The sequence below is a fragment of the Dipodomys ordii genome, unplaced genomic scaffold, assembly GCF_000151885.1.
Source record: "Dipodomys ordii isolate 6190 unplaced genomic scaffold, Dord_2.0 Scaffold165, whole genome shotgun sequence".
Taxonomy (NCBI): Eukaryota; Metazoa; Chordata; class Mammalia; order Rodentia; family Heteromyidae; genus Dipodomys; species Dipodomys ordii.
The window spans coordinates 138,139-162,834 of record NW_012267381.1 but is presented as its reverse complement, the minus strand read 5'-3'; the positions used below and the strand labels follow the sequence as shown (position 1 = coordinate 162,834).

The window sequence follows — 24,696 nt, the reverse complement described above, 5'->3', positions numbered from 1 at the left end:
TTAATTAAACTGTCAGTAAAGACATTTCTTCTAGCTTCGTTTTATTCAGCTAAGGAAGACTTGAGGATTACATGCCCAGCAAGAGGCTACAACAAACTAATTTCCCCTGTTTATCCAGTACCCTGTAGTTCTCCATGGAAAATTGTGGGTCTGTCAATGCAAGACAGTCTCTCAGTGCTGTCGTGGGGAAACCATTCTTCAGGTAGCAGGACATCTTCTTGCCTCTCAAAACCACCGTGGAACTGTAGGTATCCAAGAGCTCCAGTTTTTTCAGCTGTTATGTAATAAGCTAAGGGCAGAGCTGGTACCAGTAACGCCAGTGAACTCTATCTTCCCTTAGTCTTTAGTTGCCAGGGCCCAAATAGCTCAGCTCATTTCCGCTTGTGTTTTTTCTTCTGTTCTTTCCGCTGCTGTGCCCTCTGATCCTTCTTCATCCTGGAGTCTACCACTTTGAAATGACCCCGGACGCCAGCTGGCCGCCGTACTTTACGGCCTACACCTTTTTTGGCTACAACATAGGTGACTTGGCGTTTCTCCTTGCCAAGTCCAGCCTTCTTATAGAGACTAAAATAGAAGAAAGCAGGTTAGAGGCCTCTTTTCTAATGCTCCTTTAAGCTAACCCCATGTGACCTAGTGTGTCTCTCTTTACCTTCGCAGCTGGGCCACCTTTTCTCGTTCTGAGATATCCACTGTATTCACCACAGCTTCTGCCTTCTTCTTGGTTTGTTCAAGCTTCTTCAGCATCTGGAAGGGAACATTAGTTAGGTGACACCTCCTGTCCCTGCATACATTTGCTTTTAACATCAGGAAGCCTGAACCAATCACTTACCCTCCGTTTCTTCCTGGCTTTGGCCTCGGCTACTTTCTTGATAGGGCGTGCATTAATTTCCCGCCAGCGTTTCCGATAATGCTCCACTTCCTTCTTATCAATAGGCAATTGCCTTACCCGGTGCTGCTTCTCTTCCTGCACAAACCACTCTGGAAGTTCTCCCTCTTCTTCATTAAATGCATACCTGGGTAGAGGGAAGAGAACACCGGTGTAAACACTAATCACTACTACCAAGTTTCCTAAGGAAGAAATCACCCACTTAATGATACTTGGGCCCCTTACCGGTTGAAGGAATTATCTATGAGGTCTCTCTTGGCCTTTTTGGAAGAGGCAATCACAGCACCGAGAGCAAGGCCTTCAGCGTCCAAAATCCGATGTTTCACTAGAGAGGAAAGGAAAAAGGCAAAAGCCTGATTCCCAACTCTAAAGTTTCTATTGGTTTTGTTGCACTGCGTACAGAGCTCTCACCTGGGTCCTCGATAGGCACTACTTCAAACCCATCATCATCTGATTTAGGCCCACGGCTACGCTTTTTACCACGCGATTGTTTCCAACTGTGGAAGAAGACAACTATGAATATTCAGCCCTCTCACCTTTCAGACCATACTTTACCTTACTAACCCTGTTTCCTACATAAAACCACTATGGAACTTGCAGAAATCCTGCCTCTTTGGTACTTAAAGCCAAGGCTAAAAACTTAACCAAACCACTGCTTTTCTATCTTCTCTCAGCTGTGCACCCACTTACCTTGCTTCATCCTCACTGCTACTACTGTCACTGTCTGAACTGTCATGTCTGTCTTCCCCTCCAGGGCCAGTGGAAGCTTCTGTGTCCTTAGGAACTTCATCTTGACATGGGGGAGATTTCTTTTTAGTCTTCAAACTAGAAGGTGATACTGATGGTGGCGGTGGTGATGGCTGTTGCTGCCCCTTCCGACGGCTCTTGTACAGCAGCTGGGCCTGACTGATCTCCAGGGCCTCGTCGGCATCATCCTCAATCCCACTGAAGCCATCCTATGATAGAGAAATCAACTGCTCTTCTTCCAAGGAATGCTCATGTCTACTTAGTCTTGCCTCAACCTCCTCTTACCTTTGAGAACCACAGGTTGGCTTGTTCTTCCTGCAGTACTGCCTTTTCTTCCAATGGTACCAGCAATGGATTCTCTTCTCCCTCCTCTTTATCATCTTCTTGAGTAAATTGCACACTGTAGATCCAAAGGAAAGTTAGGAGACCTTTAGGGCTTTTCTCACCATTGCCCATCTCTGGCAGTAACCATGCTAACTGCCTCAGGAGTCATGCTGAGGGTGGCAGCACAGTCTCCTGTCTTACATACTCCTTACCATTTTTGGTTCTTGACACCCTGATGTCCTCTTAATCCTGCCAGCTCCTCTGGATCTAGGTCACTGTCCAAAGAAGAATCGTCGTCGCTCTCAGCATCTGACACGTAGATGTCATCCCTTGGCAGATCAGACAGAAATGTATCTGCAGCACTCATGTCCCCTTGTGTTACTTCCTTTAGTAACTGAAGTGTAACAAAAACATTGTGGATTTAAGGGAAATAATCCTTCTCACCATGTTAGTTATCTTAGTTCATACTCAGCAAATACATCATTCTCCTTTTACAAATAAACCAGCTGCAACCCTCTAGGGTTCTAATCTGTTCCTTTCATTGGTTTAAAAATCTCTCAAAACTGATCTAGCATTACAGATGATACCTGAGCCTCTTACTAAATTCACTCTCAGAAGGCACCTGAGTCACATGAGAATACCATCTAAAGCTCGTTTTGGTTGCTCTGTAACCCTAGCTTTTTTGGAAGAGGCAATCACAGCACCTAGAGCAAGGTCTTCAGGGTCTGTAATCCTAGTTTCTCAGGGGGCTGAGAAGTTAGGATCATGGTTTGAAGCTACCTGGGGTGAAAAGCCCGTAAGACATCTCCAATTAACCACAAAAGTTGGAAGTGGAGCTGTGGTTCAAGTGGTAGAGCACTAGCCTTGAGCAAAAAAGTTCAGGGACAGTGCCCCAGGCCCAGAGTCCAAGCCTGGCAAAAACAAACAAAAAACATCTATACACTGTGAAAAAAGGAGCTCCTGTAACTGCAGGTAACAGAACTGACCCCCTGAATCCCAGAACTTTAACAGTATTTAGCACAACATACCAGAGATTGCAACCAACAATCTGTGTGTATGTGTACATACACTGAGGCTTGAACTCAGGGCCTAGGCACTGTCCTTGAGCTGGCTTTTTTTTTTTTTTTTTTGATTGGTGTGAGGCTTGAACTCTGGGCTTGGGCGCTGTCCCTGCGCTCTTCAGCTCAAGGCGCCACTTCCAGTTTTCTAGTGGTTTATTGGAGATAAGAGTCTCACGGATTTTCCTGCCCGGGCTGGCTTTGAACTGCAATCCTCAGATCTCAGCCTCCTGAGTAGCCAAAATTATAGGCTAAAGAGAAATTGTTGGGATTTTTCCCCCCTAAGCTGCCTTTTGCTCAAGGCTAGCACTGTACCACTTCAGCCACAGCACCACTTCCAGTTTTTTCTGTTTATGTGGTACTGAGGAATTGGACCCAGGGCTTCATGCATGCTAGGCAAGCACTCTACCACTAAGCCACATTCCCAGCCCATGCTATTTAAAAAAAAAAAAAATCAGGATAAGCATGTTTTGTTCAATAAAAACATCAGCCCAGAAGGCAGCTACTAGGACACAGTGAACTCAACAGTGCTTCTACAGAGAGACACCCATACTGGTAACCCAGGTGCCTGGTACTTCTTTTATAAACCAAGCCCTTGGCTAAATCTCTTGGTTAGTCTGTACACTTGACAAATGTTCCTAATTTCATCCTTTTAGGTGTATGTTTCCTTTTTGGCCTTTAAATAACGGGCCTTTTTCCTATATCTCCCTTTGTCTCCAACTTCAGTGACTAAGTCATTTTATAGGCAAACAGCAACCACACCCACTGAGCATTAACCCAATCTCCATCCCACCTCTGGACACCTGAACTCCTCGTTTTCTAAATCCATACCTCACCAACCCACCTGGTGACCTCGGATGGTTCGAAGTGAGAACATGCCAGTCTCTCCCTCATCTGCAATGGAGACCCCAGGCAGATCCATCTTCAGCTCTACACGCTCCCGCTGCTTCCTCTGTTCTCGTAGCAGCTTCTTTTTTTTCCTGAAGGGATAGTTGAGGGAATCTTCAGAGATGGTCACATTTATTCTCTCTGCCTTTCTTCCCCTCCCCCCTCATATTTAGGGGCTTCCTAAGCTGCTCTTCAGCTCCCCTCACCTCTTTAGTTCTGCCACTTCCTGGGCCTTCATCTCTGCCAAGGTCTGGTTCAACTGCTCCTCCTCTTCCTCCTCCTTAGAGAGCTGCCTTGTCTCAGCTGTAGACTCTTCTTCATCACCTTCTTCTTCCTCTCCTGAGCTGAGGCTGAAAAAATAATCCAAGGAGTTTGGTTATTTCCCCAGACATTCCCATAATACCCAGTCACACCTGCACTGGTTTACTTCCCTGCTCACCTGATATCCAGTGCCTTTGCTTGCTCTTTCAGCTTCTTGGCTACATATCGGCGAAGCTTTGTTCTCCAGTTCAGTAGGGACCTACCCAGGAAATATCATTACTGATCTAAACATTTCTGTCTCTATCCTTGAGCCCTCCTGTTTTTAGCCCACTCTTCAAATTTCAGTCACAAACTTTTAGCACAAAAAAATCCTAGTCCCCAGAGATTCAACATCATGGTCTTCAAAGTCTTCCTTTGTGTCCTGGCTTCTACCCCTCCACCACTTCATACCTGAGATCCTTGCGCCCCAGCACTTTAATGTCCTGACAGCAAGCCCGTATGTCCTCAGTGGTAGCTGGATGCTGTGCCAACTCTTCATCATCTATTGAAATCTATTTGAGGAAAAGGAGTCAGGGGAGATTCTTAGGCCCTGTTTCTGGGGCCCCTTATCTCCCTCAAGTCTAGGAACTCACTTCGCTGGCCTTGGAGAGAAAGTCAACAGGGTTGGCAGCTCGCAGGAAGTCAGTGACAGAGGTTCGGTGATAGAGAGTAAGGTCACCCTCAGCATATCCTTCAGCCTTAAGACAGGACAAGAAAGAGAGTTGGAGTATCTGAAAGGCCCACTGGGCCCAGCTTCCCCAGAGTTTCAGTACCCAAACACACCTTTGGCTTCTTCTTAGTCACCAACTCAGTAACAGTCTTAGCCTGAACTTCAACCTCTTTAAAAGCAAACTTAGGATCAAAGAATTTACTATCAACCTTGTCAGGAGCCAGGAATCCTAAAATGACAAGATATATTTAACAGTGTGGTTTGGTAATTGAGAAACTAAGTCAAGGAACAGAAGGAGGTAATGCTTACCCTGACAGACTACAAAGATTTCTGCTGATTCATGGCGAGAGGCTTGGGGCTTGGTGGCCTGGACACGGTGGAACAGTTGCTGGAAGATCCACAGCAGGGGCTGATAGTCACGGGAACGGAAAACCTTCGTGATAAAGCAGCCACCACGGGCCAAAAAATCACAAGCCAAACGTAGAGCCATCAGTGTCAAGTGGGCTGTGGATAAAAGACAATTGGTGAGAAACTGCAGCCTGAGGGGGCAACACCTCCACGTGGACCCTTCTCAAGCTCCACATTCCCTGTACCTTGTGAGTAAGCATCATGGACCCAGCTAGCCCCGACGTTGGGGGCCCCATCATTGAGCACAACATCAACCTTCCAGGTCTTCAGCTCCTTCCTCAGGGCCTAATGAGAAAGAGAAGGAATTACTTAAGAGTCCCACCAAGGGCCATGTCATGTGCCAGGTACTGGAGGTAACAACAGGAAACAAAATGAAAACATATGGCATAATGGCGAATCCATGGGTAAGGACTTCCCTGAATACGGCTGTCCTCTCCTAAATTCCAAACTCTACCCCTGACTATAAATAAGGCTCAGGTGGACACTAGGATTGCTGTGGTCTTTGTCACAGAAATGTTATATAGGCACTGTTCTCAAAGTATGATTAAGAGGAAACAAATTTGTCTTTAGGAGTTGAGTATATATGTTTGTCTAAAAAGTGACTGGCAGAAGCCAGTGGCTCACACCTGTAATCTTAGCTACTGGAGATTGAGATATACAAAATCATGGTTCAAAGCTACCTCAGGCAGAAAACTCTGTAAGATTTTACTTCCAATCAGCCAGCTAAACGCTAGGTTGAGTCATAGCTCAGCTGAGCAAGCAAGCCAGAGATCCTAATTCAAACATCAGTACCAGCCAGAAAAAAAAAAAAAGGAAAGAAAAAAAGGAGAGGTTCAAATTACCTGCCTACAGTGTTCTGTTGTGATGTCTTCCTGGAGAGTCACCACATTGGGGAGAGGCTTGATTGGGACCAGGTCCACTCCTGGAAGAAATCAGATCACAGTACTTTAAATGGCAGCCTCAAACAAAAAGAGAAATATACAACAAAGTACTTTATACATATACATCCTAAGGATCCAGAATAGGCACTCACCCACAATAAGACTGGATACAGGCATAAACTTGGCGGCCACCTGCAACCTATTAAAGAAATGAAGATTTAAAAACCTAGGACTGCCTCTCTCCATTGGAAATGTTCTCTCTCACTCATAACCTGTTAGGTAACACGATCAGAATACTGAGGAATCGAACCCAGGGCCTCATGCATGCAAGGCAAGCGCTCTACCGCTGAGCCACCTTCCCAGCCCCCAGAATACACCATCTTTACAAAATCCAAGCCTTTTCTCCACAATCAAGTAGGCAACTAGCCTCAACATGTAGTATATACGTTAGTTTAAGGGTGGAATAACTGTACTGGGGTTGCAGGAAGAGACCCTGAATCCGTCCTCCCCAGCGCCAACTCTAAGACACCCAGGGACAGGGTGACATCAGAAGCCACCCATGCCAACTGTTACCATCCTCCTGGTGCAGCACACAAGTCCAGCAAGGCTCGAGCTTTCTGCAGGAACTGAAAGCGGCGATTGAGTTGGATCAGCTTGAAAGCAGAGCGGGAACGGTAACCTGGGAAGTGGAGGTGGGGGGCCCAGATCAATGTCCGCGGAGCACTTTTTCTGGCAGGGCTTCTCCCGCCTCACAACCCACCAACCCTCCTGCGGACCCAGACTGTTTCCTTGAACCCTCACCGGTTTCCTTAGCCAAGTGATAGAACTTGTCCCGCCGGCTCTTGCCCACTTTGCCCTTCTTGCCCATGGTGGAATGTCACTCAAACCTACGATTAAAGTAAAAGTTAGGAATATCTCTGGTCCCGCATTTGGCTCGGCCTCGGTTTCCCACTTCGCACAGCAATCACTCACCAACACCCCGCGCCCAGAGCACCACGGTCAGGGCCGCACGTGTAGACCGCTTACGTAATTCCGCTTCCGCTTCCGGGGTTCCTAAGCGCCCAAGTTTTTCGCCATCTTGAGTGCTGCCAGAAATTATCTTCCATCTCCAGGTCTTACAAGTTCAAAATTGAGGACAGGAAAACATTACAAAATCTAAGAATCTAGTCTCTAGGACGCAATAATTACGAGTTCTATGTTTCCGCATCTCCTTCCAGATCCTGACCTGGAGTAACCGCCCCTTCAATCATGGCCGCGGTCAATTACGGTCGACTCGCCGCATGTCCCGCCCATTGACCTGGAAGTCTTCTTTGCAAGGTCCCATCAGCGTAGTCCCGCCTCCGCGCATGCGCGCTAAGGCGCTGTGGATGCCGGCGGACTCTGCTGAAGAAGGAAGATGGCGCTTGATGGGCCGGAGCAGGTATGGCGGCGGCGGTGGTGGTGGCGGTGGCTGGTCAGAGGCCGGGACTGGGTGGAGAGGGGCTTTGATGCAAAGTGGGGAGCGGGCCTGGGCCAGGGGATCGGTGACGGAGATCGGTGGATCGATCGATCCAGCCTGGGCCCTGCCGGTACTGGATCTGCTGTGTCAGTGCTGCCCCCGGTGAGCCCGGGCAGGGCAGGACAGGGCCGAGTGCGCGGAGTCCCGGGAGCAAGAACCGACCGGCCAGGGTGCGAGTGCCTAGACCGGACGACTGTCTTTCGTGCCAGCTCGGTGTATAGAACACCTCGGCTTTGAGGATGCCTGCCACAGTGCAGAGGCTCCAGTGCGTGTGGACTTTGGATCCTTCTCAGTCTTCGGAAATCGACGGCATTGCATCCTTTTTTATTCTCATTATGGAAAAAACAGAGGGTCCTGAGGGAGGGAAGGGCTAGAACCCAAAAGTTAAGCCTCCGAAATCAATCTCTTTTCTTTTTTAACCACACAAAGACTGGCAAGGTGTCAGAGGTAGCCTAGGGTCATTTGGCTATGTATTCATTCATTCGTTTGTTTGTTTGTTTGCCAGTCTCGAGGCTTGAACTCAGAGCCTGGACACTGTCTCTGAGGTCTTTTGCTCAAGGCTAAACTCTACCACTTGAACCACAGCACCACTTCCGGCCTTTTCTGTTTATGTGGTGCTAAGTGCTAGGCAAGCACTCTACCAACTAAACCACATTCCCAGCCCTATTTGGATATTTGTAACATTACAGGCCATACAAAATTATCAGTGGGGGCAGCAGAGGAAAGCTTAGCTGTCTCATATTCTGTACCAAAGCATTTTGTGGCCCTTAGTTGGAGATTCCCTTCCTTGTAAAGCCTTGTGAAGTGGCCTTACTTAGTAACCCTTGAATGCTTAGATTCTTGTTTAATTATTTCTATCTATCCTTAGATGGAGCTGGAAGAGGGAAAGGCAGGCAGCGGACTCCGCCAGTATTATCTGTCCAAGATTGAAGAACTTCAGGTGAGGACACACTCCAGAGGGAGGAAGGAGGGAATGCGGATTGATGGAAGCAGATTTCTACAAATCCATGTAATTCCATTAGGAGTGCAGTAAAAGAAACTGTTGTTTTCCTAGACTTTCTTTTTTAGGGGAGTGCTTGTAAGTAACAGTTTAAAGTATATGAAGTCAATTTCTTGTTTCCCTTAAATCTCACCTCCTCTGAAGAAAAAAGATGTTAATATTTACATCTCCCAAACTGTTTTTTAAAATCTTTTTTTTTTTGTACAGGGGTTTGAACTCAGGGCCTCTAACTTGCTAAACCTCCAGCCCTTTAAGTAGCAAATTTTTAATAGAATACCACTGAGTGTGGTGGTTTGTTCATTTATTCCCAGCACTGGAGAAGCTGAGTCAGGAGGACCAGGAAAGAGTTTGAGGCCAACCTGAGTTACTTAACAAGACCCTTTCTCAAAAAGAGTGCTGGAGGCATGGCTCACAATATAGCACCTGCTTAGCAAAGTGGAAACTCTTTAAGTTCAAATCCAAGAACTCCCCCAGCCTACCCCCCCAAAAAAAAAAAAAGGAAAGAAAAGGTACCACTAGGATAAGGAATAAGTGTGAATACAAGACTTTTTTTTCTTTTTTGGTGCCAGTCCTAAGGCTTGAACTCGGGCTCTGAGCACTGTCCCTTAGCTTCTTTTGGTCAAGGTTAGCACTCTACCACTTGAGCCACAGAGCCACTTCCAGCTTTTTCTGTTTATATGGTACTAAGGAATCAAACCCAGGGCTTTATTCATGCTAGGCAAGCACTTGTACTAAGCCACATTCCCAGCCAAATGCAAGACTTTCTTAACAGAAAAGACGGAGACTTAGGGAATATGCTTTATTAGAAGGGTGGGGGCCAGATGAAATGAATGTATTGAGTCTGGGCTATGCTGATGGTTGTGAGGACTGAATGAGAGGAACTGGACCACCCAGTGCTCTGGCTTAAAGACCCAAGCCAGAGAAGTAAGAAAAAAAATGTAAGTGGGGTGAGGGGAAAGCCACAAGGAAAATGTCTGAACTCCAGGTTCATTGCATATTGGTTTGCCTTTTTTTTTTTTTTTTTGGTCGGTCATGGGGCTTGAACTCTGGACCTGGGTGCTGTCCCTAAGCTCTTCTGCTCAAGGCTAGTGCTCTACTACTTGAGTCACAACGCCACTTCCAGTTTTCTAGTGGCTTATTGGAGATAAGAGTCTCACGGACTTTTGTCCTGGGCTGGCTTTGAACCATTGAGATCCTCAGATCTCAGTCTTCTGATTTAGCTAGGATTACAGGTGTGGGCCACCAGCACCTGGCTTGGTTTGCTATTTTCGAATGCTTTCTACATTTGATTTTATTCATGTCAGTCTTGAAACAGGGCAGTGAATGGAGTGATCGTGTTCAGTTTGGCAGCATCTTTTAAATGCTTTGCCTTTACTTTGCCTCCATTTGTCTGGGTTTTCTTTTTTGTTTTGTTTCATGGCCTTACTCTGGAGCCCATGCTGGCCTCAAACTCTCCATTCTCCAGCTTTACCTTCTCAGTGCTGGGATTACATGTGTTTACCACCATGACCAGCTTTTAACCATTTTTTAAGTGACAGAAGCTCGGCTAGAACTCAGGTTTTGCACCTAAAACTCTTTCCAGTATATAACATGTTGCTTCTCTGTAAGAAAGTTGCTACCTGAGCCATAATTTTTCTCCATTAGATTCTGTCATTCCTGGACTAATACTGGCAAAAAGAAATTCTTTTATGATGGCTATCTTAGGATCCTAAGGGATGCTTGGAGGAAATGGTCATTAGGATCCCAAGTAGTTGCCCTGTACCCTTCCATAGCTCACCTGCCTGTTAGGGTCTTGACCAGTATCCTACTGTCTGTTGTCCTTGAGTAGTCCTCTACATGTTGTTTTCTGCAGCTGATTGTGAATGATAAAAGCCAAAACCTCCGGCGGCTACAAGCACAGAGGAATGAGCTAAATGCAAAAGGTGAGGGGGAGAAAATGGGACACTACATTCAGGCTGGGTTCTGGCTGTTCTAATTTCCCTGACCGGTGTGTGGCCTCATAGCTTTGCTTGTGCTTCCTTCTACTTGTGCTTCAAGACATGATTCTGATGACATCTGTGTGTATGCGACCTTCCCTTTTAAACTTCAAAATGGTGCTTAGCGGTGTGCATGTTGATGCTGGAAGTTAAAGTGACCACTGTGTCTGTCTGCCATGTAGTTCGCTTACTGCGGGAGGAGCTGCAGCTATTGCAAGAACAGGGCTCCTACGTCGGGGAAGTAGTCCGGGCCATGGATAAGAAGAAAGTTTTGGTCAAGGTAAAAACATGGCCCCAGGGAGTAGCCCCTCACCTACTGGATTCCCATTCTTTATGCAGCCTCAGAAAAAGAAGCGGTATGTCATGTTATTCCAGGACTCCCATGGATCTTCCTGGGTAAGGTGGCTATTTGGTGGCTGTCGGGGCAGATCATGAGTCTATTGTTTCAGGTGCATCCTGAGGGCAAGTTTGTAGTAGATGTGGACAAGAACATCGACATCAATGATGTGAGTGTAAGCAGGTGAATGGGAGTTTGGGACCAGTTCTTTGCACACACTACTTCCTGAAACTCAACCCTATCATCCAGGTGACACCCAACTGCAGAGTGGCTCTAAGAAACGACAGCTACACTTTGCACAAGATCTTGCCCAACAAGGTGGACCCTCTTGTGTCACTGATGATGGTGGAAAAGGTGCCAGACTCAACTTATGAGATGATTGGTGGGCTGGACAAGCAGATCAAGGAAATCAAAGAAGTGATTGAGCTGCCTGTAAAGCACCCTGAGCTCTTTGAGGCTCTGGGCATTGCACAGCCCAAGGTGAGGAATCTGCTTCTCTAAGAGGTGGGCTGTACTTACTCTGCCTGCCCCAGGCCAGTTAAGAGCTGGGTTGGGATGGGCTGCAGTGATTGGACTGTCCCTGCTGAAGACTGGCTTCCTGGGACTAAGGTAGATGGGATACATAAGCTCGAAAAGGGATTTTGGTGTTCTATTTTTTGCATCCCTAGCCTCTTAACAAGGGATCCGGCACTTGATAAATGTTCCCTGGATGAAATGAGACTGGCTTTCTGCCCTGAATCTGCTGTTCCCCTTAGGGAGTGCTGCTGTATGGACCCCCAGGCACTGGGAAGACATTGTTGGCCCGGGCTGTGGCTCATCATACGGACTGTACCTTTATTCGTGTCTCTGGCTCTGAATTGGTACAGAAATTCATTGGGGAAGGTAACAGTGACTGAGAACAGGAGAACCAAATGGAAGGGTGTAGGGTGCTCTGCTCATTAGCTCCTAATGCCAGCATGGCCTCTGCCTGAACAGGGGCAAGAATGGTGAGAGAGCTGTTTGTTATGGCACGAGAACATGCTCCATCCATCATCTTCATGGATGAAATCGACTCCATTGGCTCCTCTCGGCTGGAAGGGGGCTCTGGGGGGGACAGTGAAGTGCAGCGCACAATGCTGGAGCTGCTCAACCAGCTGGATGGCTTTGAGGCTACTAAGAACATCAAGGTAAAGTGGGAAAGGCTTAGATCTGGGGTGACATATAAGCCAGGAAAAGCTGATCCATCCCCCTTCTCTGCTCAGGTTATCATGGCTACAAATAGGATTGATATCCTGGACTCTGCCCTGCTTCGCCCTGGACGAATCGACAGAAAAATTGAATTCCCACCCCCCAATGAGGAGGTCTGTGATGAGTAGTGCCTTGAGTGCCTGTGCCTGTGGGGGTGGGGCATGGGACTCTGGACTTTCTTCTTTCTACAGGCACGGCTGGACATTCTGAAGATCCATTCTCGGAAAATGAACCTGACCCGAGGGATCAACCTGAGGAAAATCGCTGAGCTGATGCCAGGGGCATCGGGGGCTGAAGTGAAGGTAACTGGAGCCTCAGGTGTATGGGGCAATGGCAGGAAACTCTGGCTTCAAGGACCAGGTCAGGGCTGAGGGGCCAAAGCACCTTGGCTCCAGCTTCCTTTTCCTACTCAGGGTGTGTGCACAGAGGCTGGCATGTATGCCCTGAGGGAACGGCGTGTCCATGTCACTCAGGAGGACTTTGAGATGGCAGTAGCCAAGGTATGTCCCTACACCTCTGCCTTTGCTGACAGGGGCTTTAAGTTTGTGTTCTTGCAGTTCATGAATTAACAATCAATGCTCTCCTTTCTCTTTCCAGGTCATGCAGAAGGATAGTGAGAAAAACATGTCCATCAAGAAACTATGGAAGTGAGGGCATGGTCTTTGTATGGATCCTTATAATAAAGGTCTGTGGAACAAGACCTTTAGGACTCATGTCTGTTAATAAGTGGCTGCAGTATTCAATGACCAGGTCTGGGCACTTCCAGTAAACAAAAGGATTTATTTGGAAATTTCCAAACCTGCCAGAAGTGGTATCTGCCAAGCCCTAGGCCCATCCTCTTTGCCAAGCTCCAAAGGGGAACATGTCTTCCCAGCCTCCCCCCTTACCTGACACTGCTCTCCACTTGTACGCTCCTCTACCACAGGCAGGTCTAGAAAACTGGCATGTCCCCTCCCTCTAGGAGGCTCCCCCCAGCCCAAGCAGCTGGCAGGGCAGCCCTCAATGTCATCCCAGGAGATGATGGCGGCTCTAGCCGCTTGCATAGATCAAGGAAAGAAAAGGAGGAGGCACCAAATAGGGCTCCCTGAAAGACCCCAGCTTACCCCTGTACAAAAAACATGGCTCCCACATAGAAAAACCTGCTCCCCAAATAGTGCAAATACCCAAAGGAAAGGAAAAACCAGCAGCGAGGCTGGACTTATAGGAATGGCAAAGAACTTTGGTTTAGAAAGGCTAAGGAAGTCTCACCCAGCTCCCAGAGCCAGTTCTGACACTGGCCCCAAGGTGGGGCCTGTAAACATGCAAACCTAGAGGCCTTTGGTTCCAAAATGTCTCACTTCAAAGTCAAAGCCCAGCCACCAGCAGTCAGTCCTACACAGGCCTGCCTGCAGGGGTCAAGGTAGCCTCTTGAGAACCCAATAAAAGCCAATGCAAAAAGTAAGTAAAAGGCTTTGGAGACCAAGCAACCAGGAATCCTATCACTACACTTATGAAACTAAAGCTGGGACATACAGGGTAACAGGAGACACCCCTCACCCCATTTAGGTGTCTGCAGCCCCAGCCAGGATCCAGAGGGTGGTCCCCTGCCCAGCTCTGGGGTTGGGAAGAAAGGAAGAGATCCCTGAGCAGTTAGGTCAGGCGAATTCCCAGCACCTGTTCCAGTTCCTGCCTTCGCTGCTGCACCTGGAGAAGGGAGAGCACAGGCTCAGGCCTCTGCTACTCAATCAGAGGAGGGGGAAGAACAGGGCAAAGCCTTACCTTGGCAAAGATGTGTCTCCCCACTGCTTCCTGGGCCCAGGGCTGGTGGTAGAAAGCAGCTCGTCTCTCCTCCTCAGGATTGCCGATCACATCAGTGATAATCTGCAAAGAGACGGGAGGAAAGCCATAGCGTGATTCCCCACCCCTGAGCCCATCTGCTGTGGAAATGGAAAATTAGCACTTAAGGGTAAAAAAAAAAAACCACCCAAAGCTTCACATGGAAAGGGGACTGACTATACCTTGAGATCCCGACGCTGGGAACGGAGCCATTCCTGGATGAAGTCCTGTGGGTCAGTGCTAAAGCTGAGCATGAAATCCCTCTGGGTCTTCAACTGGTTAATGGACTCAATGGTCTCATGGATCTGGGAAAAGGGTGCCAGTGTCAGATGTGCATCAGCCTAGACTCAAGGAAATGAGTCAAAGGTCTCCCCCCAACATGATACATATGTGCAAATGACAGACTCATCTGGCCCCACCCTGGCCCCAGAGGTGGCTGTAGAAGTAGAGAGCATACCTTGACATCGAGAGAGGCAATCTCCTGTTGGTTGGTGGTAGAGGCCAGAAAATTGCTCATCTGGGCCTTCAGTGGGTCATCCACCTCCACGTCAATGTCATAACAGGCTGTCTTCTTCTGGTCATTAGGATCCACACTAAAGGTAGCACACAGGGAAGGAAAGTATCTTGCCATGTCCATCCTACCAACTTAAGAGGCCAGAACCAGAAAGCAACTTGCTGTTTACCTCTCAAGCTTTAGGTCAAGTCAAGGGTAAATCTGTATTTCAAAGATGGGAGCCATCTTGTCCCCCACCTCCCATTTACCTAATGACATGGTTGATGACAATGGGATCTGGATGTTGCAGCAAGCCAGCCAGCTTCATGGGAATCTCCGAGAAACGAAGTCGGCCACAACTGAAGATCTAGAAGGAACATGAAAAGCTTGAGGATTCCTAGGAACTCAAGAAAGTGGACTATTCCAAGACCACTAAGAGAACTGCCCGAAGCCAGGCGCTGGTGGCTCACACCTGTAATCCTAGCTACCCAGGAGGCTGATCACAGTTCAAAGCCAGCCCAGACAGGAAAGTCCATGAAGACTCTTATCTCCAATAAACCATCAGAAAACCAGAAAAGGTCAAGCCCCATGACCAACGAGGGGGGGGGGGAGGAGAGAGAGTGAGAGAGAAAACTGGCTGTCTGGGCTTGCAAACCCAGCAAGGCAAGGGTGGAGAACAGGAGGACATCTGCTAACCTGGCGGAAATAACGGTTACAATTGATGTACTCTCGTTCGTGCCCATCCTGCAGCTGGTTGTGCTTGATATAAAGCCACAGGGCTTGCATGATGGCAGCTCTTGTCTGTGTGTGCACTCCCAACAGCCTTGCCAGTCGAGGGTCCAATTTATACTGAGGAGGCTGGGGATGGAGAGAGGAAAGTAAAAAGAGGGATTCTTGTTTAAGAAAAAAACAAAAAAAGCAGGATAGAGCAACAACAGGAAGACTTTATAGGAACAGGTTCCCTTTCCCTGAATCTGACACCAGATATGATCCCAGAACATCTGTCACCTGATGATCCAACATGAGTAGGAGGGTGCACTTGACATTGAGGTCTCCAGGTCGTTTCACCTGAAAGCCATCTGTCTCCTGGGTGGTGGGCATCCGGTGCCACTGAAGGGAGGAAAAGCAGAGATTGTCACCAGGGTGTACGTTCCAAGGGGACCAATGTTATTCCTCCACCCAACCAGCTCCTTAGCCTGTGTGTGGTGTCCCTCACATCTTGTCCTTTACAGGTTTCAGGGCCACTCTCACCTCTACCAGATGGTTGTCAGGTCCATACAGTTCCTTGTCCAGCTCAATGACAAGACTCTTAAAGAATGAAGAAAACTTCCTTTTCTGTTTGCTAGGCTGGGAATAAAAAGGGGTATGAGATAAGGGTGTTGCTGAGCTCTTGAACCAAATGTTATATACTAAGCCCAAAAAAGAAGCAACATTTTAACCCTGGAACTCAAAGCACTGAGGAATTTTGGCCCCTGGAAGAGCAGTTAAGACTATACAAAGTGACAGAGACTGGGGGCAGGAAAATACTCCATGAAGTTCCATTGACAGCCACCGAGCCCTTGACTGCCATCTGTGGAACATTTTATTTATTTAATCGGTCATGAGGCTTGAACTCTAGGCCTGGGTGCTGTCCGTGAGCTCTTCAGCTCAAGGTTAGCGCTCTACCACTTGAGCCACAGTGCCACTTCCAGCCTTTTCTTTTTATGTGGTGCTGAGGAATCGAACCCAGGGCCTCATGCATGCAAGGCAAGCACTCTACTCCTAAGCCACCTTCCCAGCCTCTGTAGGAACATTTTAATATCCACAGAATAAACTTAGAGGAATAGCTCAATGGTAGAGTGCTTGCCTAGCACACCTTTTTTTGTTGTTGTTGTTGTTGGTCGTGGGGCTTGAACTTGGCCTGGGCACTGTCCCTCAGCTCTTCAGCTCAAGACTAATGCTCTACCACTTGAGCCACAGTAACACTTCTGGTTTTCTGGTATTTAATTGGAGATAAGAGTCTCACAGACATTCCTGCCCAGGCTGGCTTTGAACTGAGATCTTCAGATCTCAGCTTCCTGAGTAGAGTGAGCCACTGGTGCCCGGCTTGGAAAAACAACTTCTAGTTGGCTAGAGCTATGCACTCTTTTGCAGGACATCTCCAGGAGGTCATGTGTCTGGGCTCAAGCTTGAACCCATACAAGTTTCTTCACTAACTCACATCATCCAGCAGTTTTCCCTCCACTCGGAGTTCCCAGGAAGCCACCTTGTCTGCTGCTGGGGTTCCCGCAGGGGTGCCTGCAGTTCCTGCACTATCACCATCTGCCTTGCTGGGACTGAATGTATTGGAAATGTAGATTCGAAGCTTTCGCTTTTGCTAAAGAGAGAAAAAACAGTCAGCTAAAAGTGGACCAATATATTAGAAAAAGCTACTCCATCTTCCCTATGAACTTGTACTCCATAATCAATATTGAGCATTATGAGCCAGGCATCTACCTCAGAGACACGGAATTGGAAGAAGAAGTCCTGAAGGAATTGTATGGGGGAGATGAAGCATCACCAACAATGCCAACCCTGGGGCTGACAGTCTGACAGGTACATATGAACAGGAAGCTATCAAGCTAATCAAAAGCACTGTAGCACAGCAGAGGCCCTGGATTCCATCTTTCCCTGTCCCAAGCCTCTGGTTTCTATTTTAAATAAAATTTAAACACCTACCATAACCCTCAAATATCTAACATCCTAGAAAGCATTCACCACTAGGAAACTATTCTAGATACTGCCTTCTAAGAACAGAGGAGGAAAGAAAAGAAAGCTGTAAGGATGGGAACAGAAGATCTGCCCTCTAGCATCTTTCAAATTTTTGACCTTGATCTACAAAGATTTCCATTTTAAATCACTTAAGATCTACATATATGTCATACATACACATACATGCATATATCTGAACTACTTTTACTACTATGGTCAGTTTACTACTGTTTATACTTATATTCATTTAAAACATGATAGGCAAGGTATAATACACAGTTGTAATGCCAACACTTGGGAAATTGAGGCAAGAGGATTGTGAATTCAAGGCCAGCATGGGCTACATATCGATTTCCAGGCTATCCAGGCCTGTACAGTAAGACCTTGTAACCAAACAAATAAAAATAAAAGTTGCTAGTTCAAGCTCTCTTACAACTGGAACAATGCCAGCGACAGGGAGGTTGGTTTGTACATACTGTTAGGGGCTTTTTGATGGCCTCCTGGATCTCCATCCGCTTGCGAGCAATGGTCTGGTCTAGCTTCCGCTCAAAAGCCAAGAGATCCATGTATGCCTGAGACTCCGGGACTAGCTCCCGAATCTGAGGAGGAAGAATTCAATGGCTTACTTCAGGCAACAGACTCTTTCCTCCCTTCCCTATCTTCCCCACACTGGGGCTGCAGGCCTCCCTCCCAACACACTCACACGCTGAGGTAGAACCTTATCTGCCATCTTCCTCCTCTTAATCCTGGGAAGGACAAAAACCCATTTAAGAGGTTAGCTAGTAGTTCCAAAGGACTCACACTCCACCCATCCTGCCAGTCTCCAGGACTCTTTCCCCAGGGAATCAGGGCACAATCTATCACCAAAGTAAGAAAAATGGGATGCGGGGGAGTGCAAAGGCAACAGAAGATGGACTTACCCCCGGCGCTGGGCAGGCATTGGGGGTTGGGCCTGCGGCACAAGAAGACGTTTCCGGAATGGGTCCATCATGGTGGGTGGCATGCCAGGTCGAAGTGGAGCAGCTGTACCAAATGGGGAACCAGCAGGGGGTCCCACCTGCAAGCCAGCCATGGGCATCCGGCTCCCAGGTGACATGCCAGGCCGCTGAGGAAAGTGGGCCACAGGGGGTGCAAAGGTGAGTGGCAGGGCCCCATGCGGCCTGTAGCCCAGAACCTCCATCCCTCTGTTCCACCTGGCCCAGGCCTGAGGAGCACATGGGGAGCCTTGCTAGAGGCCTGGAACAAAGGGGAGCTAGCATGTGGGAGCACCCGGTGTAAACCACACCTGCCCCGCCCCTACTACCGCCCTACCAGCTCCTGCCAGCAAATGAGGCTGCCAGAACCCCGAGACAGGAGAGGTGCCAGCAGAAGGAAGGGCCTGAGTTAGCTTTTCAGGGCCCATTGCCACCTTCCAGCCCCAAAAGTTGTGCCCCGCTGCCTGAGACCTGAGACACTCTCGGTCCCTCATGCTGTACTACACACTCCCCTCCTGCTTCCTGCATTATGAAGGAGAAGTCAGGCTGAAAGACAGGAGAATGTAAGCAAGCTGACGAGATAGAGCCCCAGAACCATCCCCGTTCACCAGCCTGGTGGTGTGACTGAGGGAGACAGGCAGTTGGTGGGCTGGCAAGCCCATTAGGCAATAGCACCGCAGGTGAGCAACTATAACAGGACAGCGTGGACGTGTCCCAACTAGCCTCAGGCAGAGTAGAGACACCATCTGGTCACCATATGGCCCCTACTATAAGCAGAACTGGATTCTTCTCCCCTCTCTATTCTGCCATACCTCAGCACCTCTTAGGCCAGAAGACCCCCAAAGAGAAGCCATGGCTGCTGGTGACCCCTGGGTGTGAGAGCAACTGACATCCGGTCTCTGCTCATTGTGAAAGCACTACCTGGCAGCCCGGCTGCAGCCGGCTCAGCCTAACCCTAACCTCAGGGAGAAGGATGAGAAGATTATCCTGGGATTTAAGGAGTAGAGTCACAGGGTCAGCTGTACCCATCTGGGCACCATTAAGTAACTTCTTTAGAAGTCTGCAGATGTATTTCCCACCAAAAGCCAAGCTCCCCAACATTTCTGTGGGGCCTATCTGGGAGTTAACTCCTACCCTCCACCCCAACCCCTTTTGCATGGCTGCAGCCTGCAAGGCTTGTTTGGCCAGCAGCTCTGCCTTGCACACACTGTCCCTGGCAGCTTCGCAGGGCTGGCCCCAGGGCCCAGATTATGCAACAAGCAAAACCAGCCAACCAGGCCAGGCTGGGTGGAGACTCCCACCAAATCAAAGAACTCTCCCCCAGTCCAGCATCCTGGAGAGTCTCCTCTACCTCTTTACCTAGCATAAAATCCATGCTCCCAACACAGAGAGACGAATTCATGATCAAATGCTGAAAGGGGAAGAAAACACAATCCAGACAGAGGAAAGAGGACGGGGGCAGGGTAGGAAAGTAGTGTTTGGTGAATGAGGAGTTAAAGGGGGGGAGGGGGCGGGGAGAGCCCTGAGATCTCAGGAGTCCTGCCACAAATCTCTCCACATCAGGAAGAAATTCATCAGAGCTGCTGAAAGGCAAAAGACAGTGTGTTTCTCTGCCTTAATGAGCCAGAGCAAGAAAATGAAAAGGAGGGGAGGGAGGGGAGGGAGGGAGGGAGGGAAAGAGGGAGGAAGGGAAGAAAGAAGGAAGGAAGGAAGGAAAACATCATCATCATCAACAACAACAACAAGGTGGCCCAGCTGTATGCTCCAGCAAAGACTTCAAGACTTGTCCTGCCTGAGATGAACAACTGCAAGGTATGAGCTCGGACCTGGTGGTCCCCAAGAAACTACTAGGTTTCACAAAATTGGCAGCACCAAGCAGCCTGGGCAGGTACTCATAGAAAATCCCAAAACAGGCAGCATAGACAAAGCCTGGAATAGGCCCCACCCAGACATCTGCCCCAGACTTCTGAGACTTCAGCTTCTAAAACCCCCAGGGGGAGGCTGCTTGAAGGTCAACAAGTCCTACCTCTGCCTAGCTAAACTCCACACCTGGGCTTTGAAATGCTGTGAACTCCTCCCTCTTAAAACGCAACAAAAAAAGAAGTTAAATGGAACACACACACACACCCCATCCCCCCACCCCACCCCCGCCAGAAACTAGCCTCCCTGCCTCCAGCAAGACTAGTAAAATCTGGCTCAGTCCCCTGAAGCCCAACATGCACAGAGACCACCTCTCCCTTGGCCCAGCACTAACCATATTCCAGGCTTGACTCTAACACCATCCAAAAGAGCTAAGCAGGAGACTTGGGGCTAGTGCTACTGACCTGGGGTGAGAATCTAGAAGTCAGATAAGCATGTGCCCTGCCCTAAAGCCTGCCATCCTGGTGTTCCTTGGTGGCTGGACCTAAGTGTTCCAAGTTGAGAACATAAACCCCTGCCGATGAACATTTTTTTCTGAACTCTCTGGCATGAATTCCAGTGTAGAGTTTAGCGTTCCCATTTGTTTTGTTTTCAGCTGATTTGACGTTCCTCAACTGACTACAACTAGACACTAGAACAACATTCTGGAGAGAGATGAGACATCACTTCCATTCTTGCAATAGGTTCCCCTATTTGTCCAGCTTGCACCTTCAAATCTTGGCTCTTTTTGCTCACCATTCATGAACTCAACAGTCAGAAATCTCTTTGTTTCTTAAACCCCAAGCCCTCCTGGAAGTCATAAACTTGGAAAGAGGGCAAGCAGGATCTCTTTCAAACTCCTCGATGATGATGTCGGGGGGCCCAGGGGGACCCCAGGCTCAGAACCATTTCCCACTCCCCATTTCCTTGCCTGGCTGGCCACTTTGGCTTTATGAAGAAGCTCAAGGCCAAACTCCCCACAAAACACGGTGGAATTGATCCTCCCCATAAGAAAGGAAAGATTTGAGTCTGGTCCAGGTTCCTCCGAGGCCAAAGGCCCACAAGAACCTCCTGTATGATCTCAGCAGGCCCATGGACTGGAATGACTGATTCAGTAACGCAGGAATCCCCAAGAGAAAGATGGGAAAAATGGATCCTAGCTGGAATCCTTGGGACTAGGCCTGCCTGTTCATTCTCAGAACCTTTGTTTTCTTCTGAGGAAGGAGGGGGAAATAGGAGAAAGAAGAGGGGGGAAATAAACCCTAGTAACCTTAGTCAATCATCTTTTTAGAAAATGAGGACTTAGGGTCCTGGTAGGATATGTATATTCCATGTGAATATTTCTGGGACCTCATACCTGGAGACACGAGGAAAAGACAGTGGAAATTGCAGTCAACATCTTGGGACATTATCACGAAGCTGCTAGAGGCTGGGGCGCATGGGCTATAAGATGATTCAGAACAGAAAGGCTAAATAAAATTTGGGGGTGGGAGGATGGGGTGTAGAAAAAGGATGGCTACAGCTTCTGAGCAATCTGAAGACAGGGATTTGGCTCTGTAGTTGAGAACTTGTCTGGCATGCACAAGCTTCTGGGTCTGATCCCCGGCACCACAAAACAAAAGGATCAATGGCCTTTGAAGCTGCAACCTGAGACCCTCTCTTCAAAGCCAGAGGGGTCAGTACTGTACTCTTTGAAGCAACTCCTTGCAGCTGTGGGCTCCTCCAGCCTCAGGCCAGCAGGGCTAGGTGGAGCCTTCTTGGCTCCTCCAGACTCAACTCCTGGATACTGACTGACACCAAGCAGCAAGCCCTGGAGAGTCTGCCTAAAATGACCTGTTAACTGGGTTGGGCCTTTCTCAGGCCTGGCCATCACTGTCTCTGGTCTAACTCAGTCATCCAGGCTAAGGCTCCTGGGCCTGACCAGAGAGAGTCTAGTCTGTCCCTTCACAGACTGGAGTCCAGGAGCCCCCTCCTAAGCCACCCATGCTGTGGGAAAACAGGCCTCCTCCTTCACTAGCAGCTGGGAGCCATCTCAGACATGCAAGAGCTCTGCCAGTTCCCAGCTACGAAAAACAGGGCACATTTGGAGTGGGACAGAGGCCAATTCAGGGGAACCCTATTTTCTCAGTGAAGGCTCTTTCCCAAAACTTTCTCATCATCTCTCAGGACCCCAACCCCTCCCGCCCTAGGTCCTGCACTTCTAGACTTGCCAAATGATTGCTCACAATTCACTAGCATCCACAACGCCCCCCTCCCCCCCCATTTATCAATTAACAATCCCTCCCTGTGCCAAGAGGCTCCGGGACGCTTTGAACTGCCTCGAGGCTCCACCGCTGAGACTTTCTCTCCAACTCTATTGCAGCCCAAGGGTCCCAGGCCTGGCTCTCCAACAGTTCCCGACTGTCCCCACTGCAGGGCCTCTGTGCCGTGGGTCCAGGGGTCTCCACCCAGAGCCCTCCCTCGATGCCCCCCGGGAGTCCTGCTCAGGAGCTCTCCAGGCGCCGCCCGCCCTTTAGCCTTGTCCTCCTGTTCCCCTCACCTGGTACTGTGCCGCGGGGCCCGCGGGGCCCATGGGACGGAAGGCGGCAGCCCCGGGGCCCCCCATGCCTCCAGCAGGCCCCGGGCCCCTGAGCGCCGGGTTGGGGAGCATTCCGGGTCCTGCGGGAGGAGGCGGTGCTCCCAGAGCCGCAGCAACCGCGCCGCCACTGGGACTCAGCGGGGGCAGCGGGAACCCGCCCGCGCCACGGCCGGACATCGCTCCGTCCCGTCCGGCGGTGCAGCGATCCGGTCTCCCGGCTCCTCGTCGAGTCCGCTCCGCGCACGGTGTTCCGCGATCCGGGACTTTTCGACCTTAATTCCGGGTTCCGGGGTTTGTCAATCCGGGGTCCAGGATTTCTTGTTCCAAGTTTAGGAGTTCCTCACAGACCTGCTTTGGGTCACAATCAACCCTGATCCCGCTCCCTTCCGGAAAACTCCGGATCCGGGATCTGCCGTGGGCCCGCCAGCTCCTCCTGGCCCCCAGAGTTTGGCAGCCCCGAGTCCAGTTACTCAGAGGCGGCTTCTAACTCCTAGCTCCGCCCAACAGAGCTTCGCGTCCGGCTCTCTATCTAGCCACCCAATCGTGACAGCTTCCGTAAGCCACGCCCCCTGGAGGCCCGTCCCCAGCAAGCTCCGCCTTTAACCGCCGGCCTTAGAGTCCCGCCCACTCCCCTTGGGCCAGCCCCTCGCAGGAGGGGCGGGAGCGGAAGTTGCGTCCGGAAGCGCCGAGAAACGCGTGAGGTGAAAGGTTGAAGGTCGCGTTGGGCCGCCGCCTTGGCTTGGTTAGTTGCAGTGTTTTACCTGAGGTAGCCGCCTCGCGGAGACGCTCGGTAAACGTTCAGAAAGCGTTAAAGAAAATTGTTATATCAAGTCTCCTTTTTTCTTCTTCCCACTTTCAGCATGCGGAGCCGAACCGCTGCCGACTGGGCATTGAGCCATTGAGGAGCTGGGTATTAATCGAACTCGGGACCTCAGAGCAAGCTAGGGAGCACTCCACCACTTGAACTTTGTGATTTGTTTTTGAGGTAGGGGCTCATGACTTTGCCAGCGTTTTTGTGAGTGTGTGTGTCTAACGGCCCTGGAGCTTGAACTCAAGGCCTGTGTGCTGTCTCTGCTCAAGGCCAGTGCTCTGCCCATTGAGCCTCACCTCTACATCCGACTTTCTGATTGTTAATGGGAGATAAGAGGCTCACAAACTTTACTGCCCGAGCTGGCTTCGAACTGGGATTCTCAGATCTCAGCCACCTGAGTAGCTAAGATTTACAGGCGTGAGCCACCAGTGCCCAGTGTGGTGAAAGGTGAGGTGAGATGTTTAAGTAAGGCTCAGGCTCACTTTAAGAAAGCCCTGGTACTTTATACTTCATAGAAAATGCTTTTAGGTGGAAGAGATTTGTGTGATGTGAGACTTCCTTCCCTGTAATTGAGGTTTTTTTTTTTCTTCAGTCTTTGCAGCACTTAATTTTTCAAAAATTCAGTACCATTTTAAGGAATTCACTGTCCTATTTCAAGATTCTAGCAAAATGCCTCAGCTATGATACAGTGAGATGCTCTTTGGTGTGGTGTCGGCCCCTTCTATGATGCAGAGCCAAGCTTCTTAACGCTGATGATTAAAACCAGAAATTCCCATTGAAAATGCAGCTTATGTTTAATAGCTGGGGGTAAGATCCAAAATATGTCACAAGTTGTTTCTAAGGCATGCCATGAGTAGACCACACCTGAATAGCCAGGATAAGGGCTTTTGTTTTGTTTTTCCACTATAAAGATCCTCTGTTTTATGTTTTGATCCCCTGCCAACTATTTATCTCCTTACTTGAACATGGCAACATGGATCCTACTTGTAGTGCAGTCCTCCAACCATTTTTATTTTTCACATGTTCCTCTTTGTATCTTTAGTGATAAACCTTGCTGCTAATAACTAATAAAATAGGGGCTGGGAAGGTGGCTCAGTGGTAGAGCGCTTGCCTTGCATGCCTGAGGCCCTGAGTTCGATTCCTCAGCACCACATAAGCAAAAAGAAAAAAGCTGGAAGTGGTGCTGTGGCTCAAGT

General features: G+C 49.1%; 3 protein-coding genes across 6 annotated transcripts; 1 reads left to right on the top strand and 2 right to left on the bottom strand.

The window, feature by feature from the left end:
* Positions 1–9: 9 nt before the first annotated feature.
* Ftsj3 (FtsJ homolog 3 (E. coli)) lies at positions 10–7,451 on the bottom strand. 3 transcript variants are annotated; one of them, XM_013033255.1, is made up of 23 exons: positions 7,388–7,451; positions 7,135–7,276; positions 6,964–7,049; positions 6,736–6,841; positions 6,315–6,361; positions 6,124–6,203; positions 5,467–5,566; positions 5,183–5,377; positions 4,987–5,102; positions 4,797–4,901; positions 4,615–4,715; positions 4,343–4,423; positions 4,110–4,253; positions 3,860–3,995; positions 2,170–2,351; positions 1,919–2,033; positions 1,577–1,842; positions 1,298–1,383; positions 1,112–1,211; positions 830–1,013; positions 650–744; positions 330–564; positions 10–292 (listed from the first exon to the last, which is right to left on the bottom strand). In XM_013033255.1, the coding sequence occupies exons 3-22, from the start codon at positions 7,028–7,030 to the stop codon at positions 372–374; spliced, it is 2,499 nt and encodes an 832-aa protein (XP_012888709.1). In that variant the 5' UTR covers positions 7,031–7,049; positions 7,135–7,276; positions 7,388–7,451; the 3' UTR covers positions 10–292; positions 330–371. The 3 variants fall into 3 exon arrangements, with proteins under 3 accessions (XP_012888709.1, XP_012888708.1, XP_012888711.1); XM_013033254.1 differs by having other exon boundaries at positions 7,135–7,414; XM_013033257.1 differs by lacking the exons at positions 6,964–7,049; positions 7,135–7,276; positions 7,388–7,451 and having other exon boundaries at positions 6,315–6,459; positions 6,538–6,819.
* Positions 7,452–7,470: 19 nt separating this feature from the next.
* On the top strand, positions 7,471–12,900 carry Psmc5 (proteasome (prosome, macropain) 26S subunit, ATPase, 5). Its single transcript, XM_013033260.1, has 12 exons — positions 7,471–7,582; positions 8,529–8,600; positions 10,513–10,582; positions 10,819–10,916; positions 11,086–11,142; positions 11,223–11,453; positions 11,729–11,855; positions 11,949–12,139; positions 12,215–12,313; positions 12,392–12,502; positions 12,614–12,700; positions 12,798–12,900. The coding sequence occupies exons 1-12, from the start codon at positions 7,559–7,561 to the stop codon at positions 12,849–12,851; spliced, it is 1,221 nt and encodes a 406-aa protein (XP_012888714.1). The 5' UTR covers positions 7,471–7,558; the 3' UTR covers positions 12,852–12,900.
* A 66-nt stretch (positions 12,901–12,966) lies between these two features.
* Smarcd2 (SWI/SNF related, matrix associated, actin dependent regulator of chromatin, subfamily d, member 2) lies at positions 12,967–23,194 on the bottom strand. Of its 2 annotated transcripts, XM_013033258.1 has the most exons (13): positions 22,651–23,194; positions 18,159–18,343; positions 17,942–17,984; positions 17,715–17,837; positions 16,709–16,864; positions 15,760–15,855; positions 15,517–15,618; positions 15,205–15,366; positions 14,778–14,875; positions 14,473–14,608; positions 14,198–14,320; positions 13,959–14,060; positions 12,967–13,883 (listed from the first exon to the last, which is right to left on the bottom strand). In XM_013033258.1, exons 1-13 carry the CDS (start codon positions 22,864–22,866, stop codon positions 13,830–13,832), a joined length of 1,596 nt encoding a protein of 531 aa, XP_012888712.1. In that variant the 5' UTR covers positions 22,867–23,194; the 3' UTR covers positions 12,967–13,829. The 2 variants fall into 2 exon arrangements, with proteins under 2 accessions (XP_012888712.1, XP_012888713.1); XM_013033259.1 differs by lacking the exon at positions 16,709–16,864 and having other exon boundaries at positions 22,651–23,176.
* Positions 23,195–24,696: the final 1,502 nt, after the last annotated feature.